The following is a 22,446-nucleotide window of genomic DNA, read 5'->3' as shown; positions in this document are numbered from 1 at the left end:
CTCAATATCATTTATTTGTGATTTAATATATAACAAAGTAAAAAAATATTAATTACATTATCGTCTCCCATTTGCGACTTCATTAAAAATATAGGAAGGGAAAAAAACTTTACCAATTGTAAATAATCTTGGCTTCAAAGTAGTGCAGAATGTAGTTCCATCCATGAGACCCATTTGGGCGTTGGCAGGTTGATGACGTAGCAAGTGCTTCTTCGGTGGAATAATGTCAGCCAAGACATCGCGGTGCGGATCCATTACATCCGTTATAGTCTTCCCTTGCAAGTTCGCGATCAGTTCTAATGATTTCATGGCCTATAAATTAAAAAGGTGTTATGATTAATTACTTTAAAAACTATCTATCTAACCAATATTAGTTTTTCTACTATGATTTAACTCTTTAATTGAATGACTATCTCCGGTTTCTTTAAAGGTTTTTTTTTTCTATTTACTAGCGCATTATTGGCTAACGTCAAACAGTTAACCAATCAAAACGCCGTCTCTTGTCAAAAAACCTCAGATATCTGGCAAAGTCAGCAAAAATGTGTACCTGTTGTCGAACAAGGAGGTGCGGGCTGGTGACTTGCAACACCAGTTCCTGTAGCACGTCGTGCAGCGCGCGCGCCTTCGCCGCCGCCACCTCGCCCTCCGGCTCCCCGGCCTGGCCGCCCGGTCCCGCCACGCACACCCGTACCAGCCGCTCCAGGTTGATCGTCGCCATGTCTATCGCCCCCGACGACACCTCCCCCGTCAGGTCCATCATCACGAACAGCACCGCCTTCAGGAACGTGAACACGTGCTTGTACACCCACTCCGGCGCCATCTTCTCGAACATGAACTTGACGGCGATGCACCCGCCCAGCTTCGCGTACCACGCGCGCTCGTAGCACAGCGCCGACATTCGTTCCGCCAGGTACTCCATTAGCGGCAGCCGGCAAGCTCGCTCCTTGCTGTTTAGTACTGTAGCGGCAGTCTCGATCATCAGCACCAGAGCCAGGTGCCCGGGTTTGCACAGCTCCTTCTCCTCGTGGCCCATCACGACTGCGATGGCGTCAACTATTACTAGCGCGTCGAGACCCTCCTTCGGTCCGCCCGAGCCGGCGAAAGGTCCGGCCTGCTGAGCGATAGCGACTAACGTGTAGTGCCTTACTAGGGACACCATAGTCGGCAGAACGTGGTGTCGCAGCTCCTTGATAGCGGCGGCGACGAACATGCCCGTCAGCGCCGTTTGGTGCGTGTTTCTGACGATGGTGTTGCTGCACTTGTAGTACGGACCGTTCTGTGCGGGGATGGGCCCGTCCACGAAACTCGGGTGATTGAAAAGCTTTTGCAGAGTCGATTTGTCGTCGTCCAAGTTGAGGGACGCCGCTAGGTAGCACCGCAGCACCTCCCAGCATTGTCGCCTGTAGAACGGATCTGTGGTACTCGACTTTAACGCCGTAAAAGCAGTTTCTATAACTTTGTCCACCTCAAAATCGATCGGTTTCGGCTGATCTTGGAAGTACGCTTGAATCGCCGGCGGCGGTGCGTCTGTTTCGCGATAGTCCAGTCGCTGCGGTTCGATCATCATCTTGCGATTACCGCCGCCGAACTTTCCGAGAACTCTAAACGCGATCCTAGCGACCTCGTTATTTTGCAAGGTCCTCCATAGGGCTTGCATTAAATCTGCTCTGACAGGCTGAATATGCTCGTATAAGAAATCAGGCTGCAAATTGTCCACACAGAGCTCCAGTGTCCTAAGACCTTGGGATATAAGGGTGTGGGAGCCGTTCAGAGCCGAGACTAGGGGGTCCATAAGCATTGGTAAATAAGGGAGGAGACTACTGAGCCTCACGGGAACTGTCAAACACAACTCCACAAACAGGTCCTTCATGTGCTGCTTATGTAAGCCACTCTGAAGTCTGTTTAGTCCCTCCAGTAAATTAGGCAGAAGCGGTAAAAATTCTTGGTAAAGTAGATCATGACTGCCTCCACCAATAGAGCGGAATAATGCTCTCAGTAGCAAGAAGTAATTGTAAGGCTCTTTCGCAGTCATAGCGTAATCCATCGCTTTGTTAACAATACTGTGCAAATGAGGTCTCAACATTTGTTCATTATCAGTTGGGAACAAACTAACGGAACCAAAAACAAGTTTAAAGAGTCTCAGGTAGAGATTTGATCTCTCTATATTAGTGCCCATTTCTTCCATCCTTTTGAGAAGGTACTCGACCAATACCGTGGCGAATATAGGCGATGTCGCGGGATTTGATAAAAATGTATTCGCTATAATTTGTAAAGTCGGATTCTTATTGATTCTTTCAACCATGTGAGATATGGTAGCGGTGAATATCTCTTGAAAAGTTTGGGGATTCATCATGGAGAACTGAAAATAAATAAATTATTAATTTCAAAGAAACATGAGATACACGTGAAAGAACTAATCAGTCACTATTTAGAAAATACTTGTTTATTTTATTAGAATAAACAAATTTAAACTTACCACGCCGCTGAAATGTTCAAGAACTTCCTTCTCCTCCTTCGAGCGTACTAGCGGCTGCGCGGGTGGGTGCGGTGCGTGAGGGGCGTGCGGCGCGGGGGGCGGGGCCGCGCGTGCGCCCGCCAGCGTGTATATGTCGAGCGACTGCAGGCCCCAGCGCACCAGACGTATGAACACTAGAGTCTCGTGCGCGCTGAACTGTTTCTGACCTGTGAGGGCGGGGGTAGTTGTGCCTTCTGTTGTTGTCGCTTGCTGAAGGGAAAGAATTAACATTAAGAATTATAATTTTATTAATATTGTTAGTCACAAAACAAGGATAAACTCACTTTGCATGACGCGCATCCCCATGTGATAGTCTTAACTCCGCACACGAGAGTTTTGACGAGAGTTCTGTAGTCGCCAACATTCAGGTTACCGACTTGAGACGTCGGGAAACCGATTTTAGACTTCTCTTCAGGTTTATTGAGCCCTTCCAAAAATTCTGTGCTGGGTTTTTCCTCCTCCAATTTGATCTCAGCTGTGGAAGCAGTGGACGTGCAAGGCGCGGGTGTTGTCGGAGTGCTCGGATTGTTTGGGGATCCATTTGCTCCATTTGGTGCGGCCGTGTTCTGTTTATTGCTGAAAATGGACCTTTTTTGTGTCTTACAAATTCATTCAACTAATTACATAATATTATAAGTTAAAAACAGCTGTTATTGGAAACAGCTTTATATGAATAAAGTCCATGTAAAGTTGTACGATATTTTACCACTCACCATTTAGCCATAAGAGCCGGCAGCTGCAGCTTGGATATGGTCTTGAACTTGAGCACGAAGACCTCGAGTATGCGCATCAAGAGCTGCCTGCCCTGTGGTTGCGCGCCCGCCGCCGCCCCCTCGCTCTCCGACCGCTGACGTATACAGTCCACGAGGTTGAGAAGCAGCTTACACGACATTGTCTGGATACTGCACATGAAGAAAAGGAGGTATTACAAAACATTGATAGTTGACAAGATATTATATATACTAGTATGTTCATAATGTTTTGAAAACTTTTATTGAACTTGATGTTTAAGCTAAGTTAAGAAGATATCTATAACTAATAAGGCTGTATTTTTCTACACTTTCAGTTCGAATGGTTAGCTATGTGATAAGTTGATAACTCAAAATTTTATATGGCGAAACACCCGAGGTGACGGATGTCTTCTTTCCAATAACAATCAACATAATATTGTATTACCTCATGGATATAATATGGCGATAATAATATGCTTGGTGACCGTAAAGGAACATCTTTCGACCGAGCGACATGGTATGCACGGTCAGGCCGAAGCGTACACATAATCGATTTCAGCTGTTGTATATATACCGACGCACTTAAAAAACTTCGATATCGCGATGCAGGATTGTGGCGCTTGTTGTAGGTACTGGCACAGTAAGTCATAATATTACAGAATATCTTACCTCGTCGGTAGAGATTCGTCGTGGACGTTTTTGGAAAACAGATGTGCAGCGATGGCGAGATCGCTGAGCGGTAGATGTTGGCGTACATGGTGCACCAGATCCGCTAGGGTAGAGTAGGCCAAGGGTCGTAAGGACTCGTGTACCGTCCATCCGCCGCCCAATAGTACTTCCTCGTCAAATAGTCGTTCCATATAAGGAACAAACTCTGCAATAGAAAACATATTAAATTGCTAGTCTTAAAAAATTCTTAAAAGCACTTTACATTATTTTAAAGTATTTGATACAAGACGTTTCAGACGACCTGCAACGTTTCGTTTTAAAGAGAGAAGAGTTATCAGACAGGCAGATATTATACAAATTTACATTATAGTAAGGATGTGTACGACACTTTTGACAAAAAATATTTTCTGATTTGTAACACTTACTTAATCTTAAATCTGTTGCCAAAATATGGCGTGTTGCTATAACCAGCTCCTTGCGCAAATGTGCAACTTCGGGCGGGCAAAGTGTCAGCAATCCTATAATACCCTTCACCATAAGACTTGCATGATTGGCGATGGTGTCTTGGTATATTCTGATGATGTATGCTAGAAATGCCAATGTCTTTATCTGTGCCCCCATAAAATCTACAAAAACTTCCTTATTGAATGATGCCGATTGTCTAAAAGAGAAAAAATTTATTAATTATTGCTTATTTTGTGAAAAAGTGTTTTCTTTACTGTTGAAATGTAAATTTTATAATAATGGGCATTGTCCAAAAAAAAATCACATGTACTTTTTATATTTTTTTTTTTCGTTAAAATAGGGAATTTTAAGAATATAAATTAAATAATTTTGAAATTCATTGGCTAGTTTTTTCTCAATAATTTTTTTATTCTCAATAAGTTTCGCTCTGACGTCATCATCGGCGGCCAATAATTGACCTCTGCAGTATGTTTTTTTCCATTCAATCTTATTTATAATGGCTGGTTCGTCAAAAGCAAGTTCTCATTATGTAAAAGCTGATACGAGAAGCTTACCAAAAGTTCGAAACGTAATGTTGGTCGAATTTATTGCTTATTTAACGCCATTGAAGGTCAAACAAAGGTTAAACATATTTGTTCAAAAATATAAGTAACCAATGGGTATTTTTTTCGTTTATATACAGAAAAACGATCACTGACCTTATTTCATACATATATGTAGTTTTATATCTTACCCTTACCCTACCTATTATTATGTAATTTAGCGTAACGCGCGAGCGCATTGATATCGAGTCCCTACTCCCGTACCTATCGATAACCGGTCGGGGCTTGCTACGTCACGCGCTGGCCGTGCGAGTGAACGTGACAGCGATATAGTGCGCTCGCGGTCGCTCCTGCGCGCTGCGTGTCGCGCCGCGCGCGCTTGATAATTTTTCAGTACGCAGTACGCTCACACTGTTATCGCCGCCATACGCTAATGCTTTCGCTTGCGCCGCGTTTTAGTAGATGCTTTCGCTATCACCTTTCTTTCTATACATCGGACACTCATTCCTTCTATTATGTGTAGGTCTATCATGTGTGAATAATAATTGTGATTGAGAACCTGTACGTATTGTGTGATCGCACAAATAAACTGTTATCATCTCGTGCGTTGGATTGTCATTAATCTCACCTTCATACATCTGGTACCATACCTACACTCGAAATGTTTTTGTAATGAGCAAAATTTAAAAAAAATGCACAATCCCCATTGCTTATGGCTACAAACATTAAACAGTATTATGAATCGTCCCAAAGTCTTTTAGTTCCTTAAAAGTAAAACTTCTTAATAAATAAAATTCCAAAGTAAAATTCAATTGTGTCTCTTAATATCTATATTATTTTTTCGATTGACAAATTTCAGGACACCAGAGACTCCACAACTTTTACAATAAAAGTTGTGGAGTCTCTGGTGTCCTGAAATACATGCAACGCCTTGTTCAGACACCAGTCTCCCACAAAACCTGTGTTTTATGTAGAATCTTTAATAATTGTGTTATTTTAATATAACAATATCATACCTATGTGTAGCTGCAGGTTGTAAAGTAATGGTCTCCATGATCAGTGGTATAAAATTACTGACTTCTTGATGAACATTCTGCTTGTAAAGTTGGTACATCAAAACTACTATGATTGGTAGCTCTTGAATGACTTTTAATGATAATACTGATCTTGGAATAAGATTATACTGAAAAAGGTTAATCTCTTATTTATTTATTTTTATATTAACTCTATATCATAAAACTGTATTTAAATAGTAGTAAATTAAATTAATCATAAGTCACATTCTTACTAATTTATTAGCTTATATATTTACACTAATATAGAAGGTGGTAATGTGGCCTCCCACTTTGTTTATCAAGCTTTATTAAAAAAATACAGGATCATGTACACACTTAAAAGTTTCACCGGTCGCAAGTTTGAACTCGATCAAATGACAATCGGACGTGATAGACTATGTGTGACGACTGACGGGACTGTTGGATTTGTATGGTACTAAATTAGTAGCATGCCGCGAGAATCCCGATGCACCAAAATTATACTGGATAGCATTGTTATAACATTAAAATATTGAAGGGGGCCAATGTGCAGGGGCCACATTACAACCTTTTCCCAATACTACTTACGGTTACAACACTGCCATCAAGCAATTTCTTCTCAGTGTGAATAGGTGTAGTGGTGTATGTTTCTTGCAGCAACTGCTCAATATTGACTTCTGACAAGTCTTTCACTCTTATGGTTGGTTTAGGCTCAAAAATTTTTGGTAAATGATTAGGCAGGTCAGAGTAAATACCTTTGACCCATTGTAGGAATTTGTGAATCTGAAATTATTTAAAATGAGATTCTGAATTTGAAAAAACTACAATATGACTTAGACTTGAGAATAACAATTTAGATTGGTAATAGCTGTTTAGATATATCAGCCAATCAAAAGTACTGAGCAACAGATAAAACTTCTTACAAAGAAAGTAAGTATAATTATTGGACACTAGATGACGCCCGCAACTCCGTTGCGCCAAAATTCGTTAATCGCGCGGGAACCGTACATTTGTCCGGGACTCAAAGTATCTCTATACCAAATTTCAGCAAAATCGTTTCAGGATCGTCTTGAGCGTGAAGAGGTAACAAACAGAGAGACACACTTTCGCATTTATAATTATACTAGCCGTCCCTGTGAACTTCGTGTTACTTTAAAACCTTCCCTGGACTTCTACGAATATTTTAAGACTAAAATCAGCCCAATCCGTTCAGCCGTTTTCGAGTTTTAGCGCGACTAACACATTTGAAAATCCACTTTTATATATAAGAAACAGATAGATGTTCCGCGCGGCTTCGCTTGCGTAATTTAGGAATTTCACGCGACCGTACAGTCCGCAAAAAAATAGCCTATGTCGCTATTCTTCATGTTTGCCAAATAACATAAAAATCGCTCCAGTAGTTCTTAAGATAATAAGCAATTTCATATAATTTCCCCCGTTTTTTCCACATTTTCCTCTATTTCTTCGCTCCTATTAGTCTTAGCGTGATAAAATATAGCCCATAACCTTCCTCAACAAATGAGCTATCTAAAACTGAAATATTTTTTAAAAATCGTACCAGTAGTTCCTGAGATCAGCGCGTTCAAATAAGCACTTTCATATAATTTTCCCCATTTTTTTTACATTTTCCTCTATTTCTTCACTCCTATTAGAGTTAGTGTGATAAAATATAGCCTATAGCCTTCCTCGATCAATGGGCTATCTAACACTGAGAGAATTTTTCAAATCGGACCAGTAGTTCCTGAGATTAGTGCGTTCAAACAAACAAACAAACTAACTAACTAACTAACTCTGCAGAATTATAATATTAGTATAGATTTAATACTTACATCCACTTCTGTGCTATATGCCGGTCTATATTGTTTGTGCAGTTCCATAAATATCTTTAAACACACTAGCACATTCTCTTCATTTTCGATTTCCATCAATTTCAGCATTAAAATAAGGATACTCTTGACATATGGCCTCAGGATTTCACTTATTGGTAATCTGTGTATCATTTCCAGTATTAACTTGCGTACTTGCTGAATATTGTACTCGGCTATAAAATGAGGCTCTCCTTCTTGCAATATTTTTAGGAATATTTTAAGTGAGTGATCCAAGAACTGAGGATATTGAGGAGAGCTCAATATTACCTGTGGGTAAAAGCAAAATTAAAAAGCATTGCTATTAATGCTTAACCCATCAATCCTCAAGCAGCACCAGGCGGCGGCATTGAAAATATTTATTGTGTCTGCAATTCCCATGATCGAGGTATTATTTAGGTAAGTTAGTAAGTATAAAAACTTGTCACTTGAATGTAAGCATGAGTTGGACTAAAACTAAGTAAATTAACCTTTCTATAGAAACACCTCAAATGCTAAGTACTCACATATGGTTTTGCTCGATAGTTTTACTTACTCCGAATCGAAGGAAATGACATATTTGACGTATTTAATTCTATCGGAGCCGGCTTGAAGCGAGCCTTCAAGCTGTCAGTTTTGCGGTTATTGCTCGATTTGGAGTAAAACTATCAAGCAAAACCGTATGTCAGTACTTAATATAAAAGGTCAAAACTGTATTGTATATATGTTACACTTTAGGACCGAAAACGCTCAATGAGCAGAAAAATAGCTCACTATGCGTTGTGGTCACAGTGAAACAGCCACGACGCGAAATTCGCGTTGTGGCTCTAATCAAAACAGCCACAATGCGTTCTGGCAATCACAAAAAGACCAAAAAGCGAAATTCATGTCATGGCTGATATTATGCTATTCATTTTTCTTGATTGATTAATCGTCCATAAGTATGGAAGATTATATTTGAATTACCACTAGTACCACAATATTTTTTTTTTTTACAAAATCACTGCATAACATGTTTATCATTATTATTTATAAAATATTCATAGTTCCATACCATCCGTACCAATATTATTACTGTCTGTCTATCTGTCTGGCGTAATATAGTTGTGGCATCAACTAGAAGTATATTATTTAAATTATATAAATAAAAATAAATCTATATTTTTATTATTTATTAAGATCAGTTTACTTAAATATATTTAAAAAAAACAACATAATAATATGAAGCAACAAATAACTGAATACAAAATATTAATATGATTAATAATTTGAAAATAACTTAAAACAAAATATTTTAATTTAAAATGATACTAATAAATAAAATTATATTACTTATATGGAATACGAAGTTTTATTTCTTCTTGAAAACTTTTCAAATTAGACAAGTTGGTTTTGTTACCAAGTGATGGTATAGTCAGAATAAATGTTCAGAACGCGTTATGGTCTTTTTGTGGTTGCCAGAACGTATTGTGGTCGTTTTCATAAGAGCCACAACGCACAATTTTATGTCGTGGCTGTTTGCCTGTTTCACTGTGACCACAAACCATGTTTGGTCTTTGCGCATAACATGTTATATATAAAGTGTTTTCAGATAAGTTAAAAGATCCAGATTGCATTAATCAAAAGCAAAACTCATTAATATTATTATTTACCAAAATAGGTATGTGTATGTATAATAAGCATTAAAAACAAACCTCAAAATTTTCACTAAGTTCTTGAGCAGCTTTAAGTTTGATCTCATCCTTTGCGCCTGGGTCTGCTAACATAGTAACATAGCTGCGGTATGTGTTCATTTGGGTGTGTGGATCACCAGGGCCCCCTGATGCCATTGAAGACATCATTTTTACAGATACCTAAGGTTTTCTTGGATGATTTCATGCAACTAATTCTCACATAATAACTTAAATTTTATCCACTCAAACAACTTTTGAAACATAATTTTATGCAAATCATAATGAAAAACGATTAATAATTGGTAATAATACAAATAAAACACCGAAAAACTTTTATTTCTCGTACCGCAATCGCAAACGCAATCCGCGAGCTTTTTTCTGTCAAAAACAGTCAAAAATTGAAAATGACATTACATATGTCAAACTATATTTTCTATACGACGATATAAATAAGTCTATGTTTTCTATGGTCAGAAACAGACTATGCTAAAATTCTACACAGGCCGCGCGTTAATTATCGGTCGATGATAACGCATGCGTTATTGCAATACCTGTTTTCATAGTTTTTATTATTCTTATGGATTTAGGATGGTCATGTACCTAGTTAGTAGTTACGCACTGCTGCGATAATAACGCCGCAATTGAAGTATGTCGCAATAGGCGTTATTATCGCAATTTTCTTGCATACTTGAGAGAGATGGTAAAATAGTGCCGTCGCGGCGCGGCGCTCTCTAGAAGAAATATTGGACGATAAAAACGCAGAGCCTCTGTTTGCAAGGAATTAGGACGCATTACCTCAATACCGCATGCGTTATACCGATAATAACGCGCCGGTGTGCGGGAGCCTTTAAACCTATGCAGCATTTAGATAGGTATTTTTAAATTTGATTTGGGTGATTGTGCTAAAACCAAAAAACTTATAATAATATTATCTTTACAGTTTACACATCGGTATCTAGACGGAACGGTTACTGCATGTCTGTCAAAAAAGTGAAGATATTAAAAAATGGCAACATCCCTTTCAAATCAATTTAAGAAAAAAGAGATGACACTACGATGTTGCCACTTATTAATTTCTTCCTGTGTTTCTGATTGTCATTGATTTCTTCACTTTTTTGACAGACTATCTACCAATTTTTGGCATGACGTCTACTCTACAAATATATACTAGATATATACTAGTAATCTGTGACGTCTACTGATTCTGTGCTACTGATTTTCTAAAATTTGGTGTGGTAACACTGATTTCGCCCATTAAAAAAAATATAAATTGTTTATTCCGTGTCATTGGCATCAAAATGTATGCTTTGATTTTCCAATATTTTTCTAAATAAAATGGGTTGAAAATGAACTGAAAAGAATACAGTGTATGTGAAAACGTATTATATAACAAATAAGAGAAAATCTAAAATGTGATAATGGCTACTATTTGGACGGTATTAGTCATATTTTTTTGGCTTCGATGTACAATAGCGAAAGATCACGAATTTATATCACAGTATCCCAGCAATCCAAATGAAACATTATATTTTAATCACCTCACTGTCGATAGAGTAAGCGGTCAAATATACGCAAGTTCAATAAATTGGCTTCATCAATTGAGTCCGGATTTGAAACCCCTACATGTAATAAAAACCGGGCCTAAACTTGATAACCCGCTGTGCCATGCCACTGGCTGTCCTTCGGATGAAATACAAACGTCGTGGACCGACAATGTGAACAAAATATTAGTTCTCGATCAGGAGTCCCGCGTTGTTATAGCTTGTGGTTCAGTAGCCCAGGGTTCCTGCGTCAAGTACAGGCTCGGCGATTTGTCTGCCAAACCGGAGTTCGTGTCGGAAGGAGTCGCAGCGAACGATGCAGATGCTTCTACTTACGCATTCATCGGTCCCGAGAGGTACAATGCATGGGAAAGATCCAATGTCTTATATGTGGGGACGACCTTCACCAACAACGGTGAATACAGACATGACGTCCCAGCGATATCCAGCCGCAACTTGATGACTTTAGAGTTGGCGAAGTTCACTTTCTCCGAACAGAGTTTGATTCAAATAGATGTGAAGTACAGAGATAACTTCCTTGTGCAGTATGTGTATGGATTCAATGCAAGTGATTATGCATACTTTCTCATTATTCAGAAACATTCTCACTTAGCTGGTAATGAGGAACTCGGGTATGTCACAAGATTGGCTCGCACTTGTGTAAACGATGACAACTACAATAGTTACACTGAAGTTACGCTGGAATGTCACGTTCACGAAGATCTCGGCAATGGTAAGGTAGAAACTGTCAATTATAATTTAGTACAAGATGCAAAAATTGCTAGAGCTGGTGTAAACATAGCAACGCAGCTAGGTATAGAGACTGGAGATTCCATTCTTGTGGCCTCCTTTAGCCCTTCGAAAGGTATAACCAATGAACCTGTAGCTAAGTCAGCAGTTTGTGTGTTCTCATTGCAAGAGATAGAAATTAAGTTTAATGAAAATGTTCATATGTGTTTCAATGGTAGTACTAAAGCTCGTAACATGGGTTATATATCAGGAATGATATCTGACGGTAAATGTCCAAGTGTTGGATCCGTTGGTAACATTCTGAACTTTTGTGAAGTAGGTCTTAAGATAAGTGGTCTGTATCCTATAAAAGCTATGTCAGTAATATATTGGAATGACACCTTAGTAACTTCTGTGACTATGTCAGTGACTGGTTTACATACAGTAGCATTCTTAGGTACCAGTGAGGGTGTTTTAAAAAAGGTTTTGATTGATTCTGATAAGGCACTAGAATATTCTCATGAACTTCTTCTAGCTAATCAAAAAATTCTTCCTGATACTACAATATCACCCCATGGCAAAACGCTGTATGTGCTGGGTAAGAACACCATTATTCAAATTCCAACTGAAAGATGTGCTGAATATGGAAACTGTTCATCTTGCCTCGAATCAAATGACCCTCATTGTGGATGGTGTTCCTTAGAAAAGAAGTGTACTGTTCAGAGTATGTGTCAAAAAGGGACACAGAGTGCACCAAGGTGGTTGTCACAATATACTGGTCAGCAGTGTATAGATTTTGAACAGATTTTGCCTGATAGAATATCAATGACAGAAGTGACAACTGTACAGCTTATAATTAAAACTTTGCCAGAACTTCCATTTGGAGCTAAATATAAATGTGTTTTTGGTAATGGCCCTCCTATTGATGCAGCAGTGACATCAACTGGGCTCGCTTGTCCTACTCCTGATATAAAACATAGGCCTAAAATCCCGCAGAACCAGGATCATGTGTATGTTCCATTATCTGTTCATTCTTCAGAGACCAACAAAGACTTTGTGACCAGGAACTTTGCTTTCTATGATTGTTTGAAGCATACGACATGTCAATCTTGCATTTTGAGTGATTGGGCCTGCAACTGGTGTATTTATGACAACAAGTGTACCCATGATACTTCAGCATGTCAGAGAACAATAATCAGTGGCGAGAATAATCCTAGTAAGTTACTCAACCATGGTATTGGTCACTGTCCTAGAATAAGGCAATACAAGAAACCTATTTTATTGCCTAACAATGTACCCAAGGAGCTGGAACTTGAAGTTGAGAACTTACCCCATTTACAACCAGGTCACACTGGATTCCAATGTATTGTCAGCATTGAATTAGCTAATATGATTTTACCAGCAAGAGTTGAATCAAATCATTTTATTGTCTGTGATAAGACAATGTATTCATATGAAGGAGATGTTGGAGAGTATAATGTGAGTGTCAAAGTCTTCTGGAATCATAAACACTATATTGATACAATTACTATTACTCTATACAAATGTGAAATTCTCGGATCTCACAGGGACCATGCTGACTGTTCCCTTTGCATAACACGTAATTCTGTCTATCAATGTACTTGGTGTGGTAACTCATGTTCCTACACTGAAACTTGTCAAGAAAACCCTGTGACTGAATGTCCTAAACCCAGAATTGACATGATTAAGCCCCTAAGTGGTCCTTTAGAAGGTGGAACAGAAGTTACAATTGAAGGAAGTAATCTTGGTCTAAGAGTTGAAGAAGTGACTGGTAAAGTAAGGATTGGTGATGTACTATGTCAGATTATTGATTTTAGAGTTTCAGTCAGTATTACCTGCAGAACTGGGCCTTCCAATGGCTCCGTAATTGCACCTGTGATTGTGGAAAATGAAGCTGGTTACACTGAATCCTCAGTGTTGTTTAGTTACAAAAACATAAAGCTACAAGGTGTTTACCCTACAGTGGGTCCAATGTCAGGTGGGACACAATTGGCTATCAATGGCCAACACTTAAATATTGGCTCCTCTGTTTTTGCTTATTTAGATGAATTGCCATGTTATGTAGATAAAAATCAAACATCCAACAATAGATTAATATGTATAACACCTAAAGCAAATACTCCCCGCATAATTCACACTTTGACTGTTTCTATAGATAATGCAAACAGAACATTGAATGGCGAATTATTCAATTATACAGCAGATCCAACAATTATGGAAATCAAACCTTTAAAATGTTTTGTGTCTGGTGGGAGAATGATAACTGTACATGGTACCAATTTACACACAATACAAAAGCCACTGATGAAGCTCTATTATGGCAGTGATCTTATTCCTGTTAATTCATCTACCTGTGTGGTACTCAATTCCAATCAAATGGAATGTCCCAGTCCAGCTATAAACAAGAAATATTATGAAATATTGGAAACTCAAAAGACAACAACACAAGTAGCTATGAAAGTTGGATTTGTCATGGATAATGTTGAAACTTTGCATGATCATGAAAAATATTTTAATCCTCCAAGGAGTCACATGTTATTTGTTGAAGATCCACATGTTTTCCAATTTCCCAATAGAATAAAGTCGTACAAAGGAGATCCTCTAGTAATAGAGGGAGAAAATTTGATTAGAGCCAGTGATGAGTCTGATGTGATTGTCACAATTGGTACGCAACCATGTAATGTAACCAGTCTAACTATGCAGCAGTTACTTTGCACCCCTCCAGACATACAACCTGCTAATACGGATGAAAATGGAATACAAACTACTGATTTTAATCTTCCTTTAGTGGTTGTCAAAATTGGACGTAACTTACGCTTTCCTATTGGGTATTTGCATTACGACTTACTAAGAAACTATAATTTTCCACCTGAAGCTATTGCTGGTATTGCTGCGGGAACATTTTTCTTAGTTCTTATTTTTATGATAGTGTTAGTAATGTACAGAAGAAGAAGTACAAAGGCAGAAAGGGAGTACAAAAGAATACAAATACAGATGGATACCCTAGAAAGCAACGTGAGATTGGAATGTAAATTAGCTTTTGCAGAGCTGCAAACTGATATGTCTGATTTGGCAGCAGATTTGGAACATTCAGGTATACCAACATTAGACCATGTTAATTATGTTATGAAAGTATTCTTCCCTGGCGTATCTGATCATCCGATTTTAAATGTTCAGCGTCAGTTTATCAATACGCCGAGAACAAACTATGATGCAGCAATGATTCAGTTTGAACAACTCCTTAACAATAAATGTTTCCTACTGTCATTTATAGACACATTGGAGGCTCAAAAATCTTTTAATATTAGAGACAAGGTGAACGTCGCTTCTCTGTTAATGGTTATTCTTATGGGAAAAATGGAATATGCAACAGACATCTTGAAGTCTCTACTATTGAGACTTATAGATAAATCAGTGTGTGCTAAACACCCACAATTGATGTTAAGAAGGACAGATAGTGTTGTAGAAAAAATGCTGACAAATTGGATGGCACTTTGCATGTATTACTATTTAAAAGATTATGCAGGCTCATCACTGTTTTTGTTGTTCAAAGCTATAAAACATCAAATAGAAAAGGGCGTTGTGGATGCTATAACGCACGAGGCGAGATATTCCTTATCTGAAGAAAAGCTTTTAAAAGAGCAAATTGATTATCAAATAGTTACATTGCATATAGTTCAAGACGATTTTGATGAGAAAGTACAATGCAAAGTTCTGGACTGTGACAGTATATCACAGGTTAAATCTAAGATTTTGGACGCACTTTTTAAGAATACTCCTTTCAGCATGCGTCCTTCCGTCCATGATGTAGATTTAGAGTGGAGACATGGAAGAGGAGGTCATGTAACACTCCAAGACGAAGACCTCACAACCAAAACAGTCAATGGCTGGCGAAGACTTAACACATTGGCGCACTATGGAGTCAAGGAGTCAGCCGTAATGTCTTTGATATCTCGTCAAAATGACAGTTTTAATACTCCCTACAAAATACCTTGCAAAAATTGTACAGGGATATATTGTTCTAATTCCCATATAAGGGTATATAAGAGCGACATAACGGAACAAAACGTGCACTACTATCACTTGGTGAGGCCGATCGAATATCAACATATTATAAATAAATCTTCTGAACACAGTCACAAAGCAATACCTGAAATATTCCTCACAAGATTGCTGTCTACAAAGGGCACGGTTCATAAATTTGTTGACGATTTCTTCAGCACAATTTTGACGGTAAACGATGTTCTACCACCTGCCGTTAAATGGCTCTTTGATTTGTTCGACGACGCCGCTCGAACTCATGGCATAATGAATCCGGAGGTGGTCCACGCTTGGAAATCGAACAGCTTACCGCTACGCTTTTGGGTGAACCTCATAAAAAATCCTGATTTTATATTCGACATTAACAAAACTTCCACTGTAGATTCCTCCTTATCTGTGATTGCTCAAACATTTATGGATGCATGTTCTCTATCTGAACATCGACTTTGCAAGGATTCTCCGTCGAACAAATTATTATTCGCTAAAGATTTGCCAGGCTATAGGGACATGGTTATACAGTTTTACCAGGCAGTGTCACAATTACCTCAAGTGACCGACCAGGAACTGAGTACCTCTATGCAGCAGCTATCTGTGGAGCAACTCAACGAGTTCGACACCCTGTCGGCTCTGAAAGAGTTGTACATCTATGTCAGTAAATATAGAGAACAAATAACTTTAGGGTTAGAAAACAAAATGCACTTAGTCCATAAATTAGATAATGTAGCCTGCACAATGGAGGGAGATCCTGCATCTATATGCTGACTATATGATAACAAGAGTTTTGACTTGATTGCATTTACATAATTTATTATTATTATATATTTGTAAAAAAGCTTTAATTTTTATTACTCAAACTACAATACCTACCAGATTTGTATAAAAAGACTGTATTTTATCAGTTCCATATGGATTATTCAAACAAAAGATTTAAGATTACTTTCTTCAATAAATATTTCTAATAGGCTAAAACATTATAAAGTAATTATATTCAGATAAAAAGTTACATCAATTTTTGATGGTTTTATGCACATATTCAATTCTACTAAGTATACTTATTAATTTTTAATAAGCATTTTAAATGAATCTCCCAGTGGCCATATTTTATTCTAAATGTCATTTTTAATATTATTTAGTGATCACTGTACACAATGTAAGTTCATAATTATTGCTCTCTAAAGCGTACGACATTTTTATAATTTTGCTAAAATGGTCCGGCACCAATATTTATTGTAAATTTACAGAGAAGTTGCAAGAATACTTAATATTGATGTGTATTAATGTAAGATGTATGTGTAAAGAATAGTATAAGAGAAATGTTGTGATATTTGTATTTGGAATATTTATAACGTTAAGGTTTATTTTTAAATTATTATAAAGGCCTCACACATTTAATAATTATTGTAGATGTTACACTTGAATATTTAAGCTTTTGAATTACTGATATTATATCATTAGTCATTATTCCATAATGTTGTGTCGCTTTTAATAATAATAATAATAATATGACTTTGTAAATAATAATACAGATACAAGTTACAACAGTATTGTAATTCCAGAATGAAACTTCACAGTCCAAATACTCAGCCAGAGAGTTTTATACAGATGAACAATTAACGTAATTTGCTTTATTTTTTAGAAATTTAAGTAGTTTTTAATTATAAATTTACAATACTCACGTGTACTAAATTACTTCCTAATCTATCAATACACTATCATCTGATAAACACAAATCTGTTTCGTTTTGATCTCTTTTCATTGCTCAAGTTCTTTTAGGATTACAATAACGTCAGCGAAATATTCCATCTACAAAATAAGATTATTTGTATCTTTCTAGTGAGTAAGGCAGCATAGATTCACCCGTCTCTTTAAATTTTATATATAATTGATGACTTAGAAATATACTTATTTATGAAAAGTTTTTGTATGATTAATTTAATTATAAATGGAACAAATGAAACATAGTTTTATTTTTAATCACATTTATTAGGCACATTAAAAATTTATGCTCACAGAAATAGTTAATCCACTGACAGTTTACAAACGCAGTATTTGTGCGACTGCAGTCGCTAGCCATTTGCTAAAAACAACAAAAATATTATATCTTAATGCTGGTTTTATCGTTAAGAGAAGTCGACACCGCCCTTTTTCCATACAAACGCTGTCCCCTGTTTCCTCCCTCGATAATGCTAATAAAGTTATAATTTTTTTCCTGAATATCTACGGCCACTAATACAATGTCCCTATATTTTCCTTTTTTTCATAATTTAATTATTAAATAAGATATGAACGTTCAAAAACCCAAAAAAAATGGCCAGATTTTCCGCTGTATTCAAACGTCCAGAAAACAGATTTGGCTAGATTATACAAGCAAAACATAGGAACACAGCTCAAGCCTTTCTTTAATATTTAGTGAAAAAAGTACTTAAATCGGTTAAGTTTTGGAGAAGGAATCAGGGGACAACGAATCGTTGATTTTCTGCAGTTGTCTCTATCGTTTTCTGCGGTATAGGCTTGAGGTAAGGGAGACAGCTATAGATATTACACGTACTTTTTTTCATTTCTCTAGCCCCTGGTGTATCCTCTTAGGCTGGTTTTATAGTTAAGCGTTTCGCAGCGCCGTTGGAGCGCGCGCGTTCTAAGATGTAAGGCTGGTTTTATAGTAGAGCGTTTCGCAGCGCCGTTGGAGCGCCGCGCGTTCGAATATGTATGGGGGTAGTAGTTGCGTTTTAAAGTCGCGCGCTTGAGCAGCGCCGTTCGTCCATACGTTTGATAGGCTGGTTTTATAGTAGAGCGTTTCGCAGCGCCGTTGGAGCGCGCGCGTTCGAAGCTGTAACAAACGTATGGACGAACGGCGCTGCTCAAGCGCGCGGACTTTAAAACGCAACTACTACCCCCATACATATTCGAACGCGCGGCGCTCCAACGGCGCTGCGAAACGCTCTACTATAAAACCAGCCTTACAGCTTCGAACGCGCGCGCTCCAACGGCGCTGCGAAACGCTCTACTATAAAACCAGCCTAACGAACATACGGGCGAACGGCGCTGCTCAAGCGCGCGACTTAGAAACGCAACTACTACCCCCATACATCTTCGAACGCGCGGCGCTCCAACGGCGCTGCCGAAACGCTTAACTATAAAACCAGCCTTAAGCGTTTCGGCAGCGCCGTTGGAGCGCCGCGCTTTTGAAGATGTATGGCTGGTTTTATAGTAGAGCGTTTCGCAGCGCCGTTGGAGCGCCGCGCGTTCGAATATGTATGGGGGTAGTAGTTGCGTTTTAAAGTCCGCGCGCTTGAGCAGCGCCGTTCGTCCATACGTTTGATAGGCTGGTTTTATAGTAGAGCGTTTCGCAGCGCCGTTGGAGCGCGCGCGTTCGAAGCTGTAACAAACGTATGGACGAACGGCGCTGCTCAAGCGCGCGGACTTTAAAACGCAACTACTACCCCCATACATATTCGAACGCGCGGCGCTCCAACGGCGCTGCGAAACGCTCTACTATAAAACCAGCCTTACAGCTTCGAACGCGCGCGCTCCAACGGCGCTGCGAAACGCTCTACTATAAAACCAGCCTAACGAACATACGGGCGAACGGCGCTGCTCAAGCGCGCGACTTAGAAACGCAACTACTACCCCCATACATCTTCGAACGCGCGGCGCTCCAACGGCGCTGCCGAAACGCTTAACTATAAAACCAGCCTAAGGCTGGTTTTACAGTCACGCGTTTCGGCAGCGCCGTCGGAGCGCCGCGCGTTCGAAGATGTATGGGGGTAGTAGTAGCGTTTTAAAGTCGCGCGCTTGAGCAGCGCCGTTCGTCCATACGTTTGTTACAGCTTTGAACGCGCGCGCTCCAACGGCGCTGCGAAACGCGTAACTATAAAACCAGCCTTACAGCTTCGAACGCGCGCGCTCCAACGGCGCTGCGCAACGCTTAACGATAAAACCAGCCTAACAGTTTTTAGTCGGTACAACAGCTATTATTCATCTTGACTGTTAATCACATTATCGGGATGTTAATTCTTATCTACGAGCAGATTTTATTCGAAGTGTAGGTCACAGTAAAACTTTACCTATTCAAAAAATAAATGTAAATGTTAACATTGTCCATATCTCATAATATTTCAGTAAACAGCTCTCAGTCGCTTCTGTCGTTTGAATTTACTTAGGGTGAAGCCAAACGATGCGTAATTTTGTGAGTAGTGAGTCGTAGAATTTCCGATCGCGTAAATATCTTTTCATCATGTCTCACAAATCACGACTCACAAAATTACGCTCGTGTGAATCAAACAGGATTTTTGTATGAAACTGAATGCAGCAGAATTTCTGCCAACCTAAATTCTGCAACTTGTAACTCACAAATTACACTCGTTTGGCTTCACCCTTAATTAAGGCTGGTTATATGCAGCGGCGCCAACGCGTGGTTTGGCCACTACTCCGCAAGACCAGAAGCAAATGTATGTAACGATTGCTTGACACCTCGCGGCGTGGCCGCCAAACCGCGCCCATAAACTATAAATCCAGTACATTACCTAGTCGAGAGCGACCTCGCTAGAGCGAGCAAAGATAACTATAGGGTTATTTTAAAAAACCTGCAATAATATAGTATTTCTAGTACCTACATAATATACTTTATTCTCAAAGAACACAAACGCGCGGCATGCTGTACACATGTTTTCTTCATCAATAAACTTTTGTGCCAATGAAATAGTCACCCACACGACATGATGGGCTGGGTACTCACTAGTCACTTAGCAGTGTAGCATTTATGTCAACACAAGCCCACTTTCAGTTACACAACCCATTAGCAGGTTCATTTGATACAGTATCTAATATGTTACATAATACATGCAACATGGTATGGTGAGTACCCAGGTATGGAGATCAAAAGTATGGAGTGTAAGAACGTTTTGTCATATAAATGCGAAGAGCGATCTCAGTGAGACAATCTTATTAGATTATTAGAATAAAAGAGACGTTTGAACAATATATTGGTGTGGAAAAGTTTTTACAACTACTGAATCCCGTCCATGGGCGTAGCCAGGATTCTAAAAAGGGGGGGGAGATTTCGAAAATCCTAGACTTCGAATTCGTGGTTTTTAACAAAATATCAGTGATCGAATTGGGATTGAATGCCTCCCCTCTCACCCCGCAACTCTCCACTCCACGTTTAGGTATGAAACTCGTGAGCATTAACGACCGATGGCTCTTGTTGACCCCTGCCCGTAGTCCGTACCTTGCTACGCCCATAATCCCGTCTCTTAAAGCTTTAAATTTTTTATAAACTAACTTATTCTCATCTCAAATTATTTGTAACGATATTCACATTTGTACTATTTGACCGTAGATAGTGATCCATATTGTGTTCTTATGTAACTAAACGATACAAACAATTTAACAAAGTACTCATACATACTGCTATGTTGGAAAATAAAATAAAAACTTGAAAAAATATTAAGTATAACCAACACTATTATAGTCTGTATGTCTAAAACTCTATCAATATTCTAGTATAGTTAAATAAATACATATCACAATGAATGTACTGCATACTAGACCAGAACAGCAAAACCAGTTTTTATGCAACATTTCATATTGCCAATTGCACAACGGCATAAAACTACAAGTAGTAAGTACCAACGCGCAACACTTGCATACAACGCGTATTCAGTCATTTTGTTTGTTTCATTTGATCTAGTAAGTGATACATTAAAAATATTAAATAATCACAACAACTAAATTGGTCTTAATAAAAATTTCTTTGAGTTAGTAATAAATAATATAATTTGTTGGTGACAAATGCTCCTATAGCCTAATATACGCGGGTTTATTGCAGAACGTCATTAATATTTATAAATAAATACATTTTGTATACTACACAATGTAGTTAAGTAAGTCATTTTCATTTTATAAAACATTTTTAGAGTTCCGTACCCAAAGTCTTAAAACGGGACCCTATTACCGAGACTTCTGTCTGTCTGTCTCCAGGCTGTAACTCAAGAACCGCTATAGCTAGACTTCTGAAATTTTCACAGATTATGTATTTTTGGTGCCGCTATAACAACAAATTTCAAATACTTACTAAAAACAAAATAAAGTTAATATTTGAGGGGGGCTCCCATACAAAAAACACACATTACGTACGTACGTACGGAACCCTTCGTGCGCGAGTCCGACTCGCACTTGGCCGATTTTTTTCAACAATAAATGCAAGAATGATAGAGGCACGTCAAAAATGATGTAGAGATTACAGAATTATTATATAATAATTAACCACAGCAAAATGCGTTTATAAAGATAACTTCTGCAGTAAGTTCTTGAACTGTGAATGGTGAATGGTTCAGTTGGTATACGGATACGCAAAACAAGCGTAAGCAATTTATCACAATTATATAATTTCGAACATTTACAAATTTATTATAAAAATATAAATACGTAATTATTATATATAATTTTCTAACACATAACATTATAAAGGCTACTTTATAATTTTTTGTGTAGTTTACAACGATTCCCTCTAGCACATTTCATAATTATTTCTAAAGCTTTACCATACTATCAAGTTCAACTAATGCCCGCTAGAGACCACGACGTCACAACTGCACAGTTCGATCATAGTTGACATAGCACAACACAGCATAATGCAGTCC

The 22,446-nt window shown here is 38.4% G+C and overlaps 2 protein-coding genes and 1 long non-coding RNA gene across 4 annotated transcripts in view; 1 reads left to right on the top strand and 2 right to left on the bottom strand.

The window, feature by feature from the left end:
• The window catches only part of LOC121737678 (transcription-associated protein 1), a 36,568-nt gene extending 26,732 nt beyond the window's left edge, over positions 1-9,836 (bottom strand). For both annotated transcript variants that reach the window (XM_042129713.1, XM_042130500.1), the window contains exons 1-11: positions 9,495-9,836; positions 7,786-8,091; positions 6,545-6,739; positions 5,939-6,105; positions 4,341-4,576; positions 3,916-4,120; positions 3,229-3,417; positions 2,800-3,091; positions 2,477-2,725; positions 548-2,359; positions 114-312 (exon numbers count right to left, since the gene is read on the bottom strand). In XM_042129713.1, the coding sequence (XP_041985647.1) occupies positions 114-312; positions 548-2,359; positions 2,477-2,725; positions 2,800-3,091; positions 3,229-3,417; positions 3,916-4,120; positions 4,341-4,576; positions 5,939-6,105; positions 6,545-6,739; positions 7,786-8,091; positions 9,495-9,641 (3,997 nt within the window). In that variant the 5' untranslated portion in view covers positions 9,642-9,836. The remainder of the gene's footprint in view (positions 1-113; positions 313-547; positions 2,360-2,476; positions 2,726-2,799; positions 3,092-3,228; positions 3,418-3,915; positions 4,121-4,340; positions 4,577-5,938; positions 6,106-6,544; positions 6,740-7,785; positions 8,092-9,494) is intronic.
• A 921-nt stretch (positions 9,837-10,757) lies between these two features.
• Positions 10,758-17,296, top strand: LOC121731037 (plexin-B). Its single transcript, XM_042120351.1, has one exon. The coding sequence runs from the start codon at positions 10,892-10,894 to the stop codon at positions 16,565-16,567; it is 5,676 nt and encodes a 1,891-aa protein (XP_041976285.1). The 5' UTR covers positions 10,758-10,891; the 3' UTR covers positions 16,568-17,296.
• A 471-nt stretch (positions 17,297-17,767) lies between these two features.
• Positions 17,768-20,068, bottom strand: LOC121731063. Its single transcript, XR_006036185.1, has 2 exons — positions 19,744-20,068; positions 17,768-17,906 (listed from the first exon to the last, which is right to left on the bottom strand). It is a non-coding gene; the product is annotated as an uncharacterized LOC121731063 (long non-coding RNA).
• Between the last annotated feature and the right edge of the window lie 2,378 nt (positions 20,069-22,446).

This window comes from Aricia agestis, chromosome 1, assembly GCF_905147365.1.
Source record: "Aricia agestis chromosome 1, ilAriAges1.1, whole genome shotgun sequence".
In the NCBI taxonomy this organism is placed as follows: Eukaryota; Metazoa; Arthropoda; class Insecta; order Lepidoptera; family Lycaenidae; genus Aricia; species Aricia agestis.
This window is presented reverse-complemented; position numbering and strand designations above follow the sequence as displayed.